General features: G+C 41.9%; 1 protein-coding gene across 3 annotated transcripts in view; it reads left to right on the plus strand.

Moving 5' to 3' along the window:
* Nucleotides 1-1,810: 1,810 nt before the first annotated feature.
* Nucleotides 1,811-20,585, plus strand: part of LOC106648596 (TGF-beta receptor type-1) — a 28,109-nt gene continuing 9,334 nt past the window's right edge. For all 3 annotated transcript variants that reach the window (XM_023460311.1, XM_014365603.1, XM_014365602.1), the window contains exons 1-2: nucleotides 1,811-3,265; nucleotides 19,610-19,727. In XM_023460311.1, coding sequence (XP_023316079.1) covers nucleotides 3,166-3,265; nucleotides 19,610-19,727 — 218 coding nt within the window. In that variant the 5' untranslated portion in view covers nucleotides 1,811-3,165. The remainder of the gene's footprint in view (nucleotides 3,266-19,609; nucleotides 19,728-20,585) is intronic.

The raw sequence follows: 20,585 nt of genomic DNA on the forward strand, positions 1-20,585 counted from the left end.
TTTGACCTTGAACATAACCTCTAAACTATAGCGAACCAAAATTGATTTTTCGCACGGTGACCCCCTTTTTTTATTTCAGATTTGAAAAGAGCGGAAAATTTCACGTTCAAATACATATTTCGTTTTTTTTTTCAAGGTAATTTTAAGGGCCCCACAGTTTGAAAATGAAGGCTCCATTAAAACTAATATTAAACTCAGCCAAAGAGTTTATTCTTGATCTGTGGGGCCCTTAAAATTACCTTGAAAAAAAAAACGAAATATGTATTTGAACGTGAAATTTTCCGCTCTTTTCAAATCTGAAATAAAAAAAGGGGGTCACCGTGCGAAAAATCAATTTTGGTTCGCTATAGTTTAGAGGTTATGTTCAAGGTCAAATTCGAGGTTACCATTGGATTCCTCGTCGAAAAATACGTTTAATATGGGGTTTTTGATTTTTTTTTTATGTTTATTTTGCGATAATTTCAGGAGTTACCAAATAGTTTTGCCGCCCAATTTAACATGTATTTTGCCTATATAAGGGCTAAAGTGCCGGATTTCGGGGGCCTCGTTTTCGGTTATAGAGGCAAATACCAAGATCCTTACCTACATGGCTTCAAACTACATGTAATCAACTACTTTCACATAAAATTTCAAAGAGATTCATGTTACTAGAAAAAAGTTACAGCTTATCGAAATCTCGAAAAAACGCCTTTTTTCATAATGTTGACACCTTTAAACAGCTCTATCTCCGTCGTTTTTGAACCAATCTTAATTCTGCGCACGGCAATTTAAAGGTAATAAAAATACCTTTAAAATGAGACGTTGCAAAAGTAAATACGTCAATCCAGTCGCCTTCTGCATCAATTCAAAAAAAGCTAAAAAACGTCAATTTTGCGATTTTTCATCCCCCTTCATTGCCCCCCCATAACCGGGGGTTGGTCTATCGAGCTCTACATAATTTTTTTACGAAAAGTACATGTCTTGACCTAAAAAATGCGACCCTCAGAGTTAAAAAATATGCACCGGTGCCCGAGTTACAAATATTTGAATAATACGCAAAAATAGGTAAAAACGGCTATTTTTGGACCTTCGAGGGGCCCAAATTTGGGCCCTAAGGCCCCTAGAGGGCTAAAAATTTACCTGAAGGCTATTTTCACATACCCAAATGACATACTAAATTTTGGGGCAGATCCGAGAACCCCCCGCACAAAAGTTGTACATATATGAAAAAACTGCTCATATATATATCAGTGTATATGATAATAATTATTATTTTTATACGGAATAGTAAACATTTTTTTCTGCTTTCATAACAACATTAATTACTTGTACATTGGAAGAATAGTATCATTAATAATAAAGCAAGAGCCAGCTCGCGTGAAAAATGTGTACATGAAGATAAAACGTTTCATTTTAGCTTAAAGCATTTTGAAATTTATAATCGGTTTTTATGTTCTATTACAGTTACAATCAGTTACATCAGTCTGCACTGCTCATATATTTGATAAAAAAATTGTATTGTAAATTAAAAAACGTCGCGAAACAAAGCCAATGTGATGATTAGATGTAAGATTAATATAAAAGTACATTACTTTTCACACGAAACCCGCAAAATCTTTCATTTTCCTGACACTTGGAATATTCGTCTTCGCGCCAATAAGTTACCGAAGACGTCGGTGGCGACCGACAGCGCCGAGCGGCGAGCAAACATGGAACTGCCGGCCCGAGCAGCTTTGTCCTGCTGTCTCTTGTATCTCGCGAGTACATAGTAGCGAACGTTATATTACTTCGCGGATCGGAGAGATTCTCGCAGTCAGTCGCACACAAGACACAACGGAGCGCGGAGGCAACCAGTCGCGAATCAAACCGGACGTAAGTCGTATCGCACGACGACGACTATACGACGGCGGCGGTGCTCACTGCTCTATAATATGCTCAATAGTGATTCGTGTACGATATATACGCGCGCACACATGTATGCTACGTAGTGTTCGGTGTCAGTTCGCAGACGGAGATACACAAAATAACTGCTGCTGAGTGCCGAGTAGTAGCAGTACTCTATGACTGCTGCGCCAAGACGCCACCACTGCTCCCGTTGCTACGGGATTATAAAAAAAAAAAAATAAATAAATAACCAGACGGAGGCTATTAATCGGCAAAAATTATTATTGCGCTGCGACTGGGTCCCCGTGAGTGAATCTCCGGTGCTGTGCGCGACTGAAATTCGTGCTCCTCGTGTATGTGTGTGAACGCGCACACACCGACGACACCAGTACATCGGTACCAGCGACATCAGTAGATAGTGTATATTCACGCGAGACGCCAAATGCAGCGTTTCGTAAAAGTGCACACGGCCGTACTATAAGGCAACGCATAATAACGCGACTGCCAAGTTCGGAGTTGATTAAACTTAGCCTTCGCACGCGTGCGCGCGCGTGTGTGTGTGTGCTGTATTCTATGATATACCTCCAACAGCAGCAGTGAGTGTACGCAGTGTAGGTATGTGTGCGAAAATGGCCGCGTGAGTTGTTGCTCTCTCTCTCTCTCTCTCTCGCCACTATATAAAATGTTGCACATGTAGTTCGCGATATTACACGCACAAACACATGCCGTGAGCTTATTGCACACGCAAAAACGTCTCGGCTGTATTATAAGACGAAATGTTTGCTGCTGGCGCAGTTTTCGCGAATCCGACGTAGAGCATAGCCGCTGCTTATAAGCGCAAGAAGTGAGTGAGATAACGACGACAGAGTTATTTTTATTGCTACATTATAAAACGCGCAGTGTGTGTGTGTGTGCTGTCGTGTGTCGCGCTCTGTGTAATTTTTGCTAGTGCTCTACGACGGACGATGTCGATCGTCGCCGTCGCCGTAGCTAATCACCACCCGGCACCGGGTCAGCAACGACGACGACAGCCAATATTGCAACTACGCGAGTGCAGCAACCCAACAGCCAGCAGCAGCAGCACCACCACCTCGAGGCATTATTAGTAAACAGTGGCAGCAGCACACGCGGCGACAGTGCAGTACACAAAGCTTCGTCGCTGTTTTTGTGTTTGTTGTTGTTGTTGTTGTTGTTGTGATCGAGGCCAGTGTTGTTGCATAACAGAAAGCCATCGACGGATTTTCCCGAGCGAGTGCAGTGCGTTCGTTGTTTTGAAACGAAAGATTTCGCACGCACCGAAAAATGGAAGGACGAAGGATGATCAACGGCAATCGCTCTTGGCTGCTGCCGCTGCTGGCCAGCTGCCTCGTAGCCGCTCTGCTCTGCTCGACGAGCGTTCAAGGTAAGCGCGAAACTCCGCTACTCGTTTTCTCTTTCTTTCTTTCTTTTTTGCTCTCTATCGAGTGCTACTAGAATCCATAATGAATTCGCGACGAGCGCGCCTATGATATATCGAGAGAGAGAGAGAAAAAAAAACAAGCGAAATTTGCTGCAAACACCTGCCGCTCTCTCGTTCGCCTGTTGTCGTCGTAGTTGATTATACGTCAAATATTTGCCCTGACTCGTGGCCCGTTATCTCCTCGCGCGCAGGGGCCCCCGCGTGCGTGAAACACGTCGTTGTAGTAATACTCGACGCCTGTGACTGCTCCACACTTTATTACATATGAACTCGGTACAGAGAGAGAGAGAGAGAGAGAGAGAGAAAAAGATACGAGTACAACGAGGCGCGTATTTAAACACCCACTGTGCAGGCTAATCGCGCGGCTAATTGCGAAGAGCAACGGCAGCGATCCGCGCTCGTTTTAGCCGCGTCGTCGCGAGAAAAACGTCATCGTGCTGCCGTGTGCGTGCACTACATATACTACCAGTATACTCCTACCTGTGTTTTTGTTATTGTTTTCGTGTACGATGCTCGTGCTGTATTTATTTACCCGACTGAGAATCGCATACGCAGCAAAGGAGATTTGCTTTATAATTTTTTCTTTCCTATAAAACACACACACAGCTGAGAGAGCGAACAACCGTTAAAGGCGAGCGATTGTTATTTATTTTTTTAATTATTGCATTGTAATGATAGGCACGTGACACGCCCGAGTGGCAATGCGCACGAAATATATATCCTATAGTAAAGTATACAGCTATACTAGAGAGCCAAGTTCATGGCGCGAGACAAAGCCTCCGCGAGAGAGACGTCGTATACACTCCGGCTGAGTGATTTTTTTAAGGTTATGCTTCGCGCGTGCCTCTCTTCGATTCTACACTTTTTGCGTTTTTCTTCCCGATTCCGCGCTTATAAATAATAGCGACTGTTTTCACGCTGTTGCGTTGTATTTTAGCCGCACGCACTCGTCGTTGACTTCATTTGTACGATATTTCGCACGCCGCGTATGTGTGCGAACATACAACGAGAAAAGGGCAGTCGACAAAGAGGAGCAAAACGAACAGTGGGTTATGCATTGAAAAAAGAGAAAAAAAACAATCTCTCTCTCACTGTGGACCGTAAAATAGCTGCTGCTGCTGCTGCTGTTCTCTCAATCTCTCCGTCCTCTCTCCCTCGACCCATCGTCGTCGTCGTCGTCGTCGTCGTGCCTGCACATAAAAAACGCGTGTGTGTGCTCTCGGAGCGAAGACTGCATCGTTGCCAGATAGGCGCGCGGGGACAGCAGCAACAGCAGACACCGATGTACGCCGGCTTGAAAATCGATATTCCACGAAAAAATAAATAAAAGGCGCGACCTGTCTTCCGTATGCATACGTATACCTATATTATGTATTGTATGTCGTGCGTGTGCACCGCCAGCGACGTTGCGCTGCGTTTTGCGCACCGCGAGGTAATAGTGCTGCGTTGACGAGCGAAAAAATTTAAAAAAATGATAAAAAAAAAGTTAGGTACTCTCCGTCCGCGTATTGCATTTACGCACACAGTACAGAGGCGCGAGTGTCAGTTATAGCAATGTAAACGCGCTCGATACGCCAGCATGTATACACATCGTGATAATATAGGCGCTGCTGTTGCTGCTCTACACGCGTGCATTAGAGGCTTTATGTAACGAATGACGACGTCGACTATCATAATAATGTGTTGTCGAGCGTCATTCGAGAAAATTTTAACCAGCAGCGAAAACCTCGTATACATGTACGCACGAGCAGCTCCTCTGCTGTGCTGCAACGAGCCGAGTGCGCCGCGTAGCGCTCATTATATTTTATTAACTCGAGAGAAAGAGAGAGCATCGATAAGTGGCGTTAATGATAATTTCTCATTTTCAATAATTGATCGATGATAAATAAACGGTAGATCGGCGTTGGAGGCTTCGAAAATGAACCCCCACGGTTGCAGTGCTGCGACTGCTGCTGTTTTTTTACCCAATGTTCTCTCTTTTCGCTCGAGCCCGTGTGCAATATTATTATATATGAGCAGTTTTTTCATATATGTACAACTTTTGTGCGGGGGGTTCTCGGATCTGCCCCAAAATTTAGTATGTTATTTGGGTATGTGAAAATAGCCTTCAGGTAAATTTTTAGCCCGCTAGGGGCCTTAGGGCCCAAATTTGGGCCCCTCGAAGGTCCAAAAATAGCCGTTTTTACCTATTTTTGCGTATTATTCAAATATTTGTAACTCGGGCACCGGTGCATATTTTTTAACTCTGAGGGTCGCATTTTTTAGGTCAAGACATGTACTTTTCGTAAAAAAATTATGTAGAGCTCGATAGACCAACCCCCGGTTATGGGGGGGCAATGAAGGGGGATGAAAAATCGCAAAATTGACGTTTTTTAGCTTTTTTTGAATTGATGCAGAAGGCGACTGGATTGACGTATTTACTTTTGCAACGTCTCATTTTAAAGGTATTTTTATTACCTTTAAATTGCCGTGCGCAGAATTAAGATTGGTTCAAAAACGACGGAGATAGAGCTGTTTAAAGGTGTCAACATTATGAAAAAAGGCGTTTTTTCGAGATTTCGATAAGCTGTAACTTTTTTCTAGTAACATGAATCTCTTTGAAATTTTATGTGAAAGTAGTTGATTACATGTAGTTTGAAGCCATGTAGGTAAGGATCTTGGTATTTGCCTCTATAACCGAAAACGAGGCCCCCGAAATCCGGCACTTTAGCCCTTATATAGGCAAAATACATGTTAAATTGGGCGGCAAAACTATTTGGTAACTCCTGAAATTATCGCAAAATAAACATAAAAAAAAAATCAAAAACCCCATATTAAACGTATTTTTCGACGAGGAATCCAATGGTAACCTCGAATTTGACCTTGAACATAACCTCTAAACTATAGCGAACCAAAATTGATTTTTCGCACGGTGACCCCCTTTTTTTATTTCAGATTTGAAAAGAGCGGAAAATTTCACGTTCAAATACATATTTCGTTTTTTTTTTCAAGGTAATTTTAAGGGCCCCACAGATCAAGAATAAACTCTTTGGCTGAGTTTAATATTAGTTTTAATGGAGCCTTCATTTTCAAACTGTGGGGCCCTTAAAATTACCTTGAAAAAAAAAACGAAATATGTATTTGAACGTGAAATTTTCCGCTCTTTTCAAATCTGAAATAAAAAAAGGGGGTCACCGTGCGAAAAATCAATTTTGGTTCGCTATAGTTTAGAGGTTATGTTCAAGGTCAAATTCGAGGTTACCATTGGATTCCTCGTCGAAAAATACGTTTAATATGGGGTTTTTGATTTTTTTTTTATGTTTATTTTGCGATAATTTCAGGAGTTACCAAATAGTTTTGCCGCCCAATTTAACATGTATTTTGCCTATATAAGGGCTAAAGTGCCGGATTTCGGGGGCCTCGTTTTCGGTTATAGAGGCAAATACCAAGATCCTTACCTACATGGCTTCAAACTACATGTAATCAACTACTTTCACATAAAATTTCAAAGAGATTCATGTTACTAGAAAAAAGTTACAGCTTATCGAAATCTCGAAAAAACGCCTTTTTTCATAATGTTGACACCTTTAAACAGCTCTATCTCCGTCGTTTTTGAACCAATCTTAATTCTGCGCACGGCAATTTAAAGGTAATAAAAATACCTTTAAAATGAGACGTTGCAAAAGTAAATACGTCAATCCAGTCGCCTTCTGCATCAATTCAAAAAAAGCTAAAAAACGTCAATTTTGCGATTTTTCATCCCCCTTCATTGCCCCCCCATAACCGGGGGTTGGTCTATCGAGCTCTACATAATTTTTTTACGAAAAGTACATGTCTTGACCTAAAAAATGCGACCCTCAGAGTTGAAAAATATGCACCGGTGCCCGAGTTACAAATATTTGAATAATACGCAAAAATAGGTAAAAACGGTTATTTTTGGACCTTCGAGGGGCCCAAATTTGGGCCCTAAGGCCCCTAGCGGGCTAAAAATTTACCTGAAGGCTATTTTCACATACCCAAATAACATACTAAATTTTGGGGCAGATCCGAGAACCCCCCGCACAAAAGTTGTACATATATGAAAAAACTGCTCATATATATTATACATAAGCGCGCCTTATCTGCATAATGCCGCCTCGTGCATTAAACAAAAAGAAAAGTAAAAAAAAATCATTCGTGGAATATTACGCTGTCCAAAAAAATATAATAATATCGATATCGAGCGGCAAGACGAGAGAGCGCTTGTTGTATAATGATCGCGTGTGTGCCTTTTATTTATTCATTTTCCTTATTAATTACGAAATTGCAAAGGGAGCTTTTGTTTACATATCCACAATTGAGCTTTGCGACAATGACGATGAAAAAATAAAGAAGAAAATTAATTACACCGAATCGACGGTACGTATACGGAATTCGCATCGCGAAATAATTAACTTTTTGTACGGATACGATCCTATGTGCATATAAATAAAAGTCATTACCTCGCGCGCGCGTAATAATTTTTTTTTTTTGTTGGTTTACCTGTGGATTAGGTTTGCTAATAGCGCGTCAGCTGATCTTCGCGCGCACGTGTGCGACCCACGCGTCACCTCCCCGATTCGCAGGATTTTTTAATTTGTGACGTGCAGCATCGGATTTTTTGTCGTTGCGAAGCTCGCGCGTTTTTTTTTTGTTTCATTCGCAAGGGGAAAAAAGTGGCTTTTATAGCGCGCATCTTCGCGTGTATCAATACACACGACCGTAATTGAAAGGTAAAACGCAAGCGATATACACGTCGTACGATTTTTTTTTCACTGCAATTCGAGCTCACCAAGTTCAATGTTTTACAATGATATACGCGTTGCGAATATTAACATTGAGAATCGATCTCTATACGTTATCGAAACGATGTATCTCTCTCTCTCTCGGCATCTCCTCAAAGCTTTCCACGGCTCTTTGCGCGTATAGTTGCACACGATCGCCAAGCGAGCATTAATCAATCTGCCTCGTGCGATTTTCTTCAAATTCTTCCTTCTTCTTCTACATTCGATTTTCTCCTCCTCCTCCTCTTCGTGTTGTTGTACTCTCTCGGACGTTGATTCTTATTGACTACTCGCGCGCATTCGAGCATAATAATAAAATACAACAACAGCGCTGCGTGCGTTGTCGCGATATGCAGTGGCTCTAACGGGGCCTTCTCTTTAACATTATGTGCTTCGTTCGGCCCAGCGTGCGCAGTAGTAGATACTCCAGACACTGCACACAGCGCACACACACATGCGTGCGCAGGTATTTCCTCTTTCTCTTCTTAATCTTCAGACGTGTATGTGCACGCAAGTACATACCCGCGAAAAAAAAAAAAAGATCTTTTTAAGATCTTATTAAGAACGTCTCAATTATGAGCCTCAGTGAGATGCTTTGAGATGTTTTTAAGACGCTCAACAATTGATTTTTACTGAGACGTTTCCGAGATCTTATAAAGATGTTTTTTTCACGTCGAAAAAGACTTAAACTTGACAAAAAAACTGGAAATTATCTTTTTCGGTGAGGAAAAAAACATCTTAATAAGATCTCGGAAACGTCTCAGTAAAAATCAATTGTTGAGCGTCTTAAAAACATCTCAAAGCATCTCACTGAGGCTCTTAATTGAGACGTTCTTAAAAAGATCTTAAAAAGATCTTTTTTTTTTTTCGCGGGTATATACGTACACGCAAATAGTATAAAGCAGACGGAGCAGAGAAAAGAATAAAAAGGGTTTTCGTCTGGCGCCGTGGCATCTTATTTTCCCATCTTTTCGAGCTCTGATATTCTTGCATCGTTACATACATATACGTATATAATACAACACGCCCCGGACGACGACGATGTATATCATATATCGATCACGTGAAAATCTCTAGCGGACGATGATGGATTACGAACCCCTTGGCAGAGAGAGCTATTTTCGGTGGCTATCTCGGTGTACATTATTAATACGCCTCCGCTTCCCCGTTGTCAGCTCTGCCAAGATTTTTTTTATCCGAAAATTTTTGAGTGATCTTAGCTGCTTTCGAGTACATAGATGTTTCCGAGAGCAGCAGCTCTCGTCCATTACATCGCGTGATTCGCCTCGTCATTCATATGCTACTTATAAGTGCGCGAGCGAACGTAATCGTGGAATAATTTTTTACGCGAGTGAAAAACAAACACGTCGGTCCGCGGATGCTATATAGAGCACATTATATTATATCCGGAGCGTACTTAACATACACGCCGCAGGGAATGATCTCATTCCCTCATCTCGTTTTATCGTATACTTTTTGCATTAAAAAAGTAGCTCTATGTACAACCACGAGTTGTTTGGACGGCAAAACGTCGAAGCTGCATAGAAACTTTTATTCATGCACGATTCGTGCATTATAATTGGGAAAAACTTAAAGGCCGATACAACGTGTGTACGTATACGAGCTGAAACTCGCGCGACACTTGATTGAGAATTCCGCAGTGTATAATATACATCGGCGACGCCGATTCTTTTTCTCGATCGAAAAAAAAGAAAGAAAGAAAGAAAGACAGAAAGATGGACGAGAGATAGAAGATAGTACTTGTGACAGGCGTAAGAATTGAAAATTTTCAAGTGACATAAAAAGGTTTATTATAGAATCAAACAGATATGTCGATTGAATAAAAAATAAAAGAAAAAAAATTATCTCTTAATAGATCAAGTTCAATTAGATTGCTCGAACAATAGCATTATTTATTTGTCGCGATGTGGTGCGCGAGCGCGCACGTGTGTTTTGTTGTTTTTGCGTGAGAATATTCGATTAACACGGTGCATCCGGCCTCTTGGCTGCAGTAGATTTTAAACTCGTCTTTTTGAGTTCATTTATAAACTCGATTAGACTTTCATGATGAATTAATTTGGATATAATGTGGCTTTGCTGATTTTTTTTCTTAATTATTAAAAGAACAATTGTCACTCTTCATTTTTTTTTGAAATGGAGAGCAAAAATAAAATAATTTTATGAAAAGCAAGCTACAGCGCGTTCTATATCGTCAAGGCTGCGCTGCAGTAGTCGATTAAAAATTTCGCCGTGCTCGTTCGCAAGTTTGATGACGCGCCTAATTTAATGCTTCCTGCCTATATATAAAAATATCCTGACCACTTGAAGAATCCGAGTCTCGTGAAATTTCGTCACTCGTTTATCCCGCGCGTACAAACATAAAAATATATTATGCATTATATTAAACCGTGCAGAAGCGCAGAAGAACAAGGTGTGCGCGCATATAATCGAGTCCGAAGAGTTCATTTCTTGGAAGTAAGATGTCTATGAGTGTCAGGAGTACGTGTGTATTATATGCTCGCTCTGTGTGTGAGTCGAGCCTCGGAAGCGGTGGAATGCGCGCGGAGCTACACCGCCTTTCGCTCGCTGATCGCGGGAGTACATAGCGAGCCCTCCAAGAAACCAGGAAAAAGCGACGCCGGTTCGAGATTGCTTTGCAATTGTATTAAAAGGAGGCGGGTCTCACTCTCCGTGTATACTACGTATACGATGGGAAAACATCATTAACCGCGTGCGCGCTTGCACGAGTCCTCTCTGTTGATTAGATTCTTTGCTCGCGTATCAATTAAATTCGACGCCCAAGATTATTAATATTTTTTTTCTTCTCAATAAAGTCGAACGGTGCGAGTAAAACGAGAGAAAGAGAGAGAGAGAGAGAGAGAAGAAGAAAGAAAAAATTATGCAAATTTCTAAGAATATATCGCGCGATAAAAGGCATTATTGATGAAACACACGGCTCGTTTTATCTATACAGCTGTAAACGGATGAGGGCATATACTTTGCGTATTATGCGGTGTATTTATAAACTCGCACGCCTCTCGATGCACTGCCGTCGTCCTCCTCCTCCTCTAACAGCGCCGCACTCGGTTCGTTGAATTGCAATGCCAAATATGACGCGATTTCGATTGTTATCCGTTTCTCACACACGTATATGTATGCATATACGCCGAGTATACGTGTCCGTCGTCGTGTGAGCTTTTATATTATATACTGCAGGCCGATCGGCGCGGGGCAAAGAGAGAGAGAAAGAGAGAAGAGAACACGCGATGTGTGCTGCCGAGTGCGCGCCAAGTAAAAACACGCCACTTATCAGTGTGTCCTAATAAACACGAGTTGCCGCTCGTTCGTTCGTTCGTTCGTTTTGCCGATAAAAGTCGTTAAACTGCTGCGGCACACACGAGTGTGTGTGCGTGTGTGTTTATACTTGCGAGCAGTTCGCGCGGAGCCACAAAAAACTGGCTCAAGTAGCTTATGTGAGATGCGCGCGTATTATAGCGGGAATTACATCGCGCGAGACTTATTACACGCAAAAAATTATATAGCTAAATATAATATTGTAACGAGCCTCTCTTGGCGCAGATAAGAGACGAAAGTTCGTATTACCAATGCTGTTTTTTTCCTTTTTTTTTTTATTATTGACGTGCGTATATAAGATTGCGAATTATTAAATTCGGAGATGAGCTCGAAAAAGTTCGTATGCGACGATTATTTTTCATCGGAAAATGTACGATAGGTATACGGATTTTACACGGCGTGGAGGATGAATTATACGAACCAAACGGTCGTGCACCGGATTCCTTTCGGAACGAATTGCCCGGTACACACGTAGATACTCCTGCTCTACGCTCACTCGCCGCGCAGAAACAGGAAGACCTTCGTCATGGCGCCTCGCGAATAGGATTGCGAAAGAATTTAAATTAGAACGAGCGGCTTGTACAAAAAAAAAAACACCGTGTCGGTGGTGGGAGAAGAAAAAGAAAGAGAGAGTTGAAAAAAGATATTTAGGAGCTCGCAATAAGCATGAGAGCTTCTCAAAAAACAAGAAGGAAGCCATGCTCGAGTTACGAGGAGATTTGCTTCTCTTTGTTACAGCTCAATTTATAATTCATCGTCGGTTTATATATTCTTTTTGCAACGATTTGAAACAAAAAAAAATCAATTATTTTTAAACGTCACTTTTTTACGAATATAACAGCAAGAAGTTTCGCTTCCATATATACTCTCGCGAAGCAAACGACCAGGGGGAGATTTGAAAATTACTTCGCAGAAAATTCAACTGCTTCCATATAAAATGAGAAAATGCCTCTCTTACAAAGTGTCCCGAGCGCGCGTATACCTTTGAAGGGAGGAGCTGTTTTCACAGTATACCGCGCGCGAGCTAATCACACAAAGGTATTTGCCCGCAGTGCGCATAGCAGCGCAACACACGTATATACACACACACACACACACACACACACACACACACCTGCACAGCTCTTAAACAGCGAGTATATATATAAGAATTGCAAACAAAGAGAGTACTGCAGTGTCAGCGAACCGATACTTATTTGCACTCTCTTGTCGAACGCAGGTAGAGAAATATATATAACGTTAAGGATGAAACGTTCAAAGTGAAAAAAATATACGATTGTACTTTGTTTATTAGAAACGCTGCTGTGTGTTGTACGCAATGAACCTCGACAACGAAGATGAAGCGATGATGATATATAATGCGAGCATCCGTCCGCGTGTTGCTGCTGCTGTTTTTCTTTCGCCGTGACTCTTTTATTTCATTTAGATCGCTGCGCTAGCGGAGCATCTTATTCTCTCTCTCTCGGGTTTATTTTGCACTTGACTTTATCCTCGAAGCACAAACATATACACCTCTCGACTCCCGTCATCATCCTACCTCTTGTAAAATGAGCATCATCCGACTTATCAATTAGTCCCTTGCCGTACTCGCGCGTTTTTATCGTCGTTTATCGCGCAATGCCACTCGGATCGCACGATCGCGTAACGTTTTTTCTTTCTACCGACGAAAGGCAAAACTCGATCTCGCGGGGGGATATAATACGAAATCCGCGAAGAGATGAATTCGTTTATCTGTCGGGTCGTGTCTTTCTGTGTTTGTGCGATATTAAAATTCGTAAAAGCATCCGCAGTAATTTTACAATCACAGAGCTCTGGCATCAGATTGCGATAAACGAAGAAGCAGACGAAGAAGAAGCTATCAAAAACATTGCAGCGCGTACGAACGTATACCTCGCTGTCTCTTACCTAGAATCTTTTTAAACGACGGTATAAGAAGTTATTGAAGGTCCTATCCATGCATAAATAACTCGTAAACTTTTTTTTCTTAACGAGGCCTAAGCTCGTGCGCTGCGACCGACTGCTGTGCCAAGGATTGTATTTAAAGTGTGTGTGAGAGAGAGATAGAGAGTGGATACGAGCCCGATAATTATCGCAAATTAAAATTGATTCTTCTTTCATTACGAGCCATCGAGAGCAGAGCTATACACACGAAGTAACGATCGTTGGAGTTTAGAGGGCTTGTACCAATCATGAATTTAAGGCTACTTTGTCTAGCCAAAGTGCTCAATATCATTTTGTATCATTTCGCAATCACCGAAATTCATGGTTGAGAAAATTTGTTTTTTAACAAATATCGAAATGAAGATTGACTGCAATGCTTACTTGTCTTGTAGAGTGTTTTCCTTTTTAAACATGTATTTAATGAATGACCAACACATTGTAAAGTCGAATGAAAAATTATCGAGCTGCAAAAGAAAAGCGAAACGTTAAGCCATACAAAAAAATGACTACTTTTTGTGGGTAAAATATTTTTCAAGTTTTACTCAAGTTGATGTTGAGTTAGGAAAATTCGAGTACCCGAGTTTTCATCGAGTGTTTGAACTATTTGAATTGCTTTGCACTATAATTTTTTTCAATGTTTATGTTTTCATGTGTGTATTTAGATAAATTTAATTTCGATAAGGTTTCATGGAAGTGAATAACACGATTTAACACGATTTAAGATCTTTTACTCAAATCAATCAAGTGTTTTTATTAATAAAAAAATCGAAACGCATTTTTTACACTTATTCGTATGAATGATATGGAAAATATACAACATCTGAACAACTCTTTACATTTAAAAAAAAAAGTTCAAATAAGCTTATCGCCATCATGAGCTTTGGTTTGCAACCGCCAAGCAAATATGATATAAATCCTCGTTATTCAATTGTTCGATTATCATCTCACAGCAGAGAATCGGCAGTCGGTAGCGTGTAAGTTCCATGAAAGGATCCAGTGCCCAGCGCCGGAAAAAACTTCTCGATAATATCTCACTCAGATGCAACTCACAAACATTTCTTTGCCATACGGAAAGTTTATAAGTAAACTTCCAAAACTGCAAGAAGTCCTCGTATGTGAGTAGTTTTTCCACCTCTTTGGGCTGTAGCTGGATCAATTTGTAGAACGACAGGTCCGGTTTTATCATTAATTCTGTGGCTTCGCTCACAAACTTCTCGTCCTCGTACAAAGACTTTAGAACATTTGTCGATTTTTCGAACAACCCGTAGTTAGCGAAAATTTTCATGATTTTTAAGACATCGCTTCGGTCCAGTTCATATCCTCGCTCCTGCAAACGTTCGATGGTGGCCAGTGCACTGGATGTTGGTTTCAATGCCAAATATTCGATTAAATAAAAGTAATCTGAATAATCAGTTGTAGGATGAAATGTCTCGTCAAAGTGACTCTCGTCGGGGAAAGTGAAGCTAGACAGATCCGCACCATTATTTATCAAAATATCGACAGCCTTCGGCATGAGACTCGCCACGGCCCATTGCAAGGGTGTACGGCCCAACTTGTCCCGGGCATCGACCTGCAACGTTTTATTTTTATAAGCACATACCTTGAAGAAATAATCAAGAAAGTCGTCACCAAAATCCGTGTATACGCATGCTTTGCATATAACGTGCAAAGATGTCAATCCTTTTGCATCAGCTAAAGTGGGATCAGCGCCTTTAGTCAGCAGCAATGTGGTAAACTTAGAGTGTCTACGTGACAAAGCCACGTGTAATACAGGACTACCCATTTCGTCTTGAGCATTGACTTGAACTCGAAGATTATTTTTTTTACAGAGCTTGAAAAACATCTTCATCAAAGCATAATCTCCACGGAGATCTTCGCAAATCAAGTGCAAAGGAGACAACCCTTTAGTGTTTCGTGAATTCGGATCAGCGCCATTTCGCAGCAGCAAATCTAATACTTTTTCGCAGGGATATTTTAGAACCAAATGCAACGGTGTGTTACCGTCTTTATCTCGAGCATTGACCTGCACCGTCCGATTGATTTTTCGACACACCTGGAATAGAATCTCCACCACGAAATAGTGATTGGTACGACCCGCGCAAATGATGTGCAAAAGCGTGTTTCCATTTCGATCGGTCAAATTCGGGTCAGCGCCGTGTCTCAGAAGCATCTCTATCGCGTTATTTTGGCCGTGGGATGAGAAATGCAATGCTACGTGCAAAGGTGTGTCACCAAACTTGTTCCGGGCATTGACCAGCAACGGCTGATGCTTGTCATCGCAGATCTTGAATAACATCTTTGCCAAGTCGTAATATTGGTGTCCCATGGAAACGATGTGCAGAGGAGTAGTTCCATAAAAATCGAATATATTTGTACAGGCGCCTTTTTTCAGCAGCAATTCAGCCACCTTCTTTTTGTTACAGACCAGAGCCAAAAGAAGTGGTCTGTTGCCCCGATCGTCCCAAACATTGATCTGTGATGGCTTCTTCAATTCTTCACTGATCTTGAGGAATAGTTCCGCCGAGGAAAAATTGGCTTCGTCCCATATAAGATATTGCAGAGGTGTCGATCTATCTGCATAGACGGGATTCAGGTGGACTGAGTATCTCAGCACCGATCGTGGGTTTTTATCTTCGTTATTATCCAAAGACATGTCCGACGGTGATTCCTTCCTTTTGTACCAGAAGCAATCGGGATCCTGGCCTAACCTCAAAAATTTTTTGACAACATCGTCGCAGCCAAACTTGCAGGCCACATAAAAATGTGTTAACCCGGACTCATCGACGCAATTCACATCGTATCGATTGTAAATTTTAAAAAGATCAGGAATGATTTTATAGTACCCTAATTTATTCGCGTGATGTATTGGCGTAGTGCGACGAGGCGATGCTTTGTCATTTTCACCAATTTCGAGCTCGTGCTTGTATCCGCTGCGAGCCACAAACCCAATGAAACCCTCACTCGAATCTTCGACACTCGAATCTTTATACTTAATTTTCATGTATACTATGGTGTCGAATAGAAGACGCTCGATTTCTTCGGGCCGAAAAATGTCCCGGAGGTTAGGAAGTGGGCCCCTCCAATCGCTGATCAAAGAATTAAGTTGATCAAGAAGATCGTATCTCTCTTCTTTGACCTCCAAATTGAAATTTTCTCGTAGATTTTTTAATTTTTCTACACATGCTTCGTTCGGATGATTCGCGTGCATTAAATTACTGTCACTGATTTCTTTGTCTACGTCACTGTCACTTTCAATGACTTCACAGTCATACGTGAACATTTTTCCGCACTCTGACGCACAACACACAGTCGCTTGTATTTCAGGAAATTTTATTTTGTCACAAAAATCACTGGCCAAAAACTATGCGATCTGTCCTCAATGTTTACGCTGCTGAGCTGTAACGAATACTGCCTAAAAATATATACTGCGATCTACACGTACTCGCAGCTGTACAGAATATGTAAGAGTAAAAAGTAACACGAGCTACATATGGTGTGGAACCAACGATTTCTAATAGTTGCCGAATTGAACGATTCCGACCGAGCTGACGGTGAATTCACGCGTGGCGCAATTTAGAAAGTGAGAGACAGACAAGACAGAGATAGAGATAGAGATAGAGATAATCGATGCCACAGCTGACGTTGCGATCAAACTGCTTTTACCTAAAACTTCGATCGAATGAGGCTAGGACTTTCGTTAATTTTTGGGTATGCATTTACATCAGTTGAGGAAATAAAGCAATGTGAATCTTTGATTTTTTATCGTATGATATTTTTTATAGTATGATGGATCGAGGTGCGATTTTTTTTGCATTTAATTAATTTTTCTTTAAAATTCATAAATTCATTCAAATTTGACATGAAAAAAACATAAAAAATCAAAAATTTTCTCGGTTTCATGGCTTTTTTTTATACCTTAAGCATCCCTTTTACAAATTAAAAAGAAAAAATTATCATAAACGATAATTGTCAAGAGAAAAATGTCGAGAAACCTTTTTTGTTCTTTCACCGCGTTATAAAACATAAATTTTTTTGTTCAGCGTCGAATCTTACACGGGAAACACGTTGAAAATCTCCACGGGAAGAATCGTCTATACGGGGCCGTCTCTTTTCTCCGGACTATAATACACGCGTACGACTCACGCGTCTGCGTATAACGCAACGATCAATCGGGCTCCGCTCCGCGACGGCATTGGAATTATAATTCGTCTCTAATTATAAGCTACCAACAGCGGCAGCAATGAGGCAGTGAGATCGACGTACACAGAGAAAATCAGCGGCAGCGTCTAGAAAAAAAGAGACGAAGTTGCTCGTGTACGGCACACACACACACACACACACACGCACGCACGCGTATAAGAATGAGGAGGGATGGGGAGGTACAGCGAACGTTAAAGGGGTGTAGTGGCGGTGGTGTATAGAGGCAGGAAGGAGACAAGAACCCTTACTTTCAACCCATCTAGACTATCCGTCTCGCTGCGCTGCAGCGTGCGCTGCACATGCACAGAGAGAGAGAGAGAGAGACACACACACACACACGCGTATGCAAGTCACGGTGCAGCCGCCAGCCAGCAGCAGTAGCAGTGGCGCGACGCGCCCTCGCCGCCGCCGTTGCTCGCGATCCATATACGTATATATATATAGTATATACATGTGTGAACGTGACTCAAAAGAGAGGAAAAAAAAGGGTACAGCGAGTCTATTATGTATTTTTAGTATATATACATATATACGCGCGCGCACACACGTAATATATATAGCCGTCTAGCCACAGCAGCAGCAGCAGTAGCAGTGCCACTAGCGAGCAAAGCTCTCTCTCTCTCTCTCTCTCGCTCTCCGCGACGTGCGGCGGAATGGGGTGTGAGCCATTCGTATATGTTATATACGATGATGTGTGTATGCTTGCAGCACTACGGAGAGAAGGTGTTGTTTCGAGAGAGAGATCTTTTCGATGCGAGAGCGTGAAAAATGGAGATAGAGTGTTTTTTTTCTTTTCCTCTCTTGCTTTAAACGCGTATAATGCGTTGTGCGGCGCTGCTGTATTTATGTTTTTTTCGAGCCTCGACGTGTGTGAGAGAGAGAGAGAGAGAGAATATTGCACGGTACCAAGCGACCGAAGGGAGGATGATTATAATGGAGTACTCGTGCTTGCGGTTTGCGACCACGATGATCTCTCTCTCTGTTTCGCGGTGGTGGTGGTTCGTCTCGCGTTTATAATGAATGGATCGGGCGAGACAGACAGAGATGATCTGGACCCACTGCTGTTGTTGCTGATTATCATCGGGTTCGGATGTAGTTGCGTATCGACGTATTTTTACTTATTGTACATAGGTTCTATATAACTGCATCGTCCTTTGTCGAACGTGTGCGTGTGACAGCTGACGAATTGTACAACCGTCGACTTCGGTCTCGCACACAAATGCAAATATGCAAATCGGTCAAGGCGTATGATATATATGTAGCGCCGAAACACTCGAGTGTCTGGCGTTATTTATAAACTCTCTTCTCCAGAGATCTACTTATCGCTCGCACAAAATTCAGGAAAATTTTTACTAGATTTTGACTAATACACGAAATAAGAAAAACATCTTCAAGCACACCGCAGCTATTGTGTCTGGCTGGCAGCATCTCCGCCGCACCTCGTGCTTCGCTACTTTTTTGGCTGGCGGCCCTTGAATTCGGCGCGGCGCATCGCTGATTATTAATAGAATATGCATTTGCCGAGCGCGGCAAATAAGTGTGCCCCGTATATAGCATAGTTATAGTACTACTGCGTAGTCGTGATGCGGCTTCGTCTATGACCCGCGACATTTCGCTCCCCCTTTTTCGAGCCAACAGCAGCAGCAGCCGTCGCCTCTTGCATTTTTCAGTTCCGAATGACGCGACGATGCTTTACACGGTTAACGACAACAAGCACATGCACACACACACACTTACCCGAGGCCCCAGACCCCCCCTACTACCGTCCGTCTGACGTTTAAACTGCACACACAGACGCAGACGTGGGCTGCAAGCTTCCTATCCGCGTGCGGCGGCGGCAGCAGAGAGAGAGAGAGAGAGAGAGAGAGAGAGAAAGAAAGAAAGAGTGTCTCGGCACTCGACTTTTGTCGCTTAGCGGCTTCTTTTTTTCCTCTTTTTTTTTTTGTAATTGAAACTTTCAATAAACTCGGCGGGGATTAAATTTGACGATGCTTTTTTGATTGTTCCGCAGGTCTGAAATGCCACTGCGACATATGCGCGGACACGAACAATACCTGCATCACGGATGGAGTCTGCTTCGCCAGCACGTCGCTGGACGTGGAAAAGGACCAGATCACTTATGCCTACAGGTAATTTTTTTTCATACCCTTTCTCTTCACTATACTCATAGATCTCAATAATTTTATTAGTTTAATTTATTTATTATTTCGTTACTCTTACGTTAAAAAAAATGAATAAATAAAGACAAATCGAAAATGCGCGTGCACTTTCTTGGATAAAAATTTTATTCTTAATTTTTCTCTCACGGTATATACCATTAAAACGTCATAAATAAATGCATTAAGAAACGTCAAGAACGCCCGCGCGCCCGGTCGTCCAAATTAATCACCCTCGACGTGGATTATTATTATAATCATTTTTTTTCGCTCTTACTCGTCGAAAAAAACACTCTCTCGCCTATACGGAGCTCGTCTCATAAATGAGCAAAAAAAAAAAAAAAAGGAAAGGAAAAAAAAACGAGTATATACAACGACGTCGCGTTGCATTGGCGTATCGCGTGGCGACTCTTTTCTTCATCGAGCATAATGTGTATAAGCGACGTCGATGGTGCGCGGGTGTATTTTTTTTTTTTTTATATATAAATGAAAAGCTATATGGCGATCGATTCCCAGTCGTCTCGCGCGCGAGTCAAGGCTCGTGACGAAAAGAAAAGTACATGAAATGTGTTCGTCGTCTGTATACGTATAAGAGAGAAAGACGACGACGGAGAAGGGCTTTTCGTCTGCTCGTTATTAACGCATCCGACTAGAGCCGCCGTCGCCGTCGACGTCGTCGTCGTTACGATGGAAACGTGCTATATAAGACCTTAAATACGCGTTGGAATATCCACATGAATATTCGCTCGAGGAAGGGAAAAAAAAGTGAAGAACGACGTATGTGCGTGCTCGGCAGTGATATATGACGATGATTTTCGAGGCTCGATAAGG

This window comes from Trichogramma pretiosum, unplaced genomic scaffold, assembly GCF_000599845.2.
Source record: "Trichogramma pretiosum strain Unisexual culture from Peru unplaced genomic scaffold, Tpre_2.0 scaffold77, whole genome shotgun sequence".
Classification (NCBI taxonomy): Eukaryota; Metazoa; Arthropoda; class Insecta; order Hymenoptera; family Trichogrammatidae; genus Trichogramma; species Trichogramma pretiosum.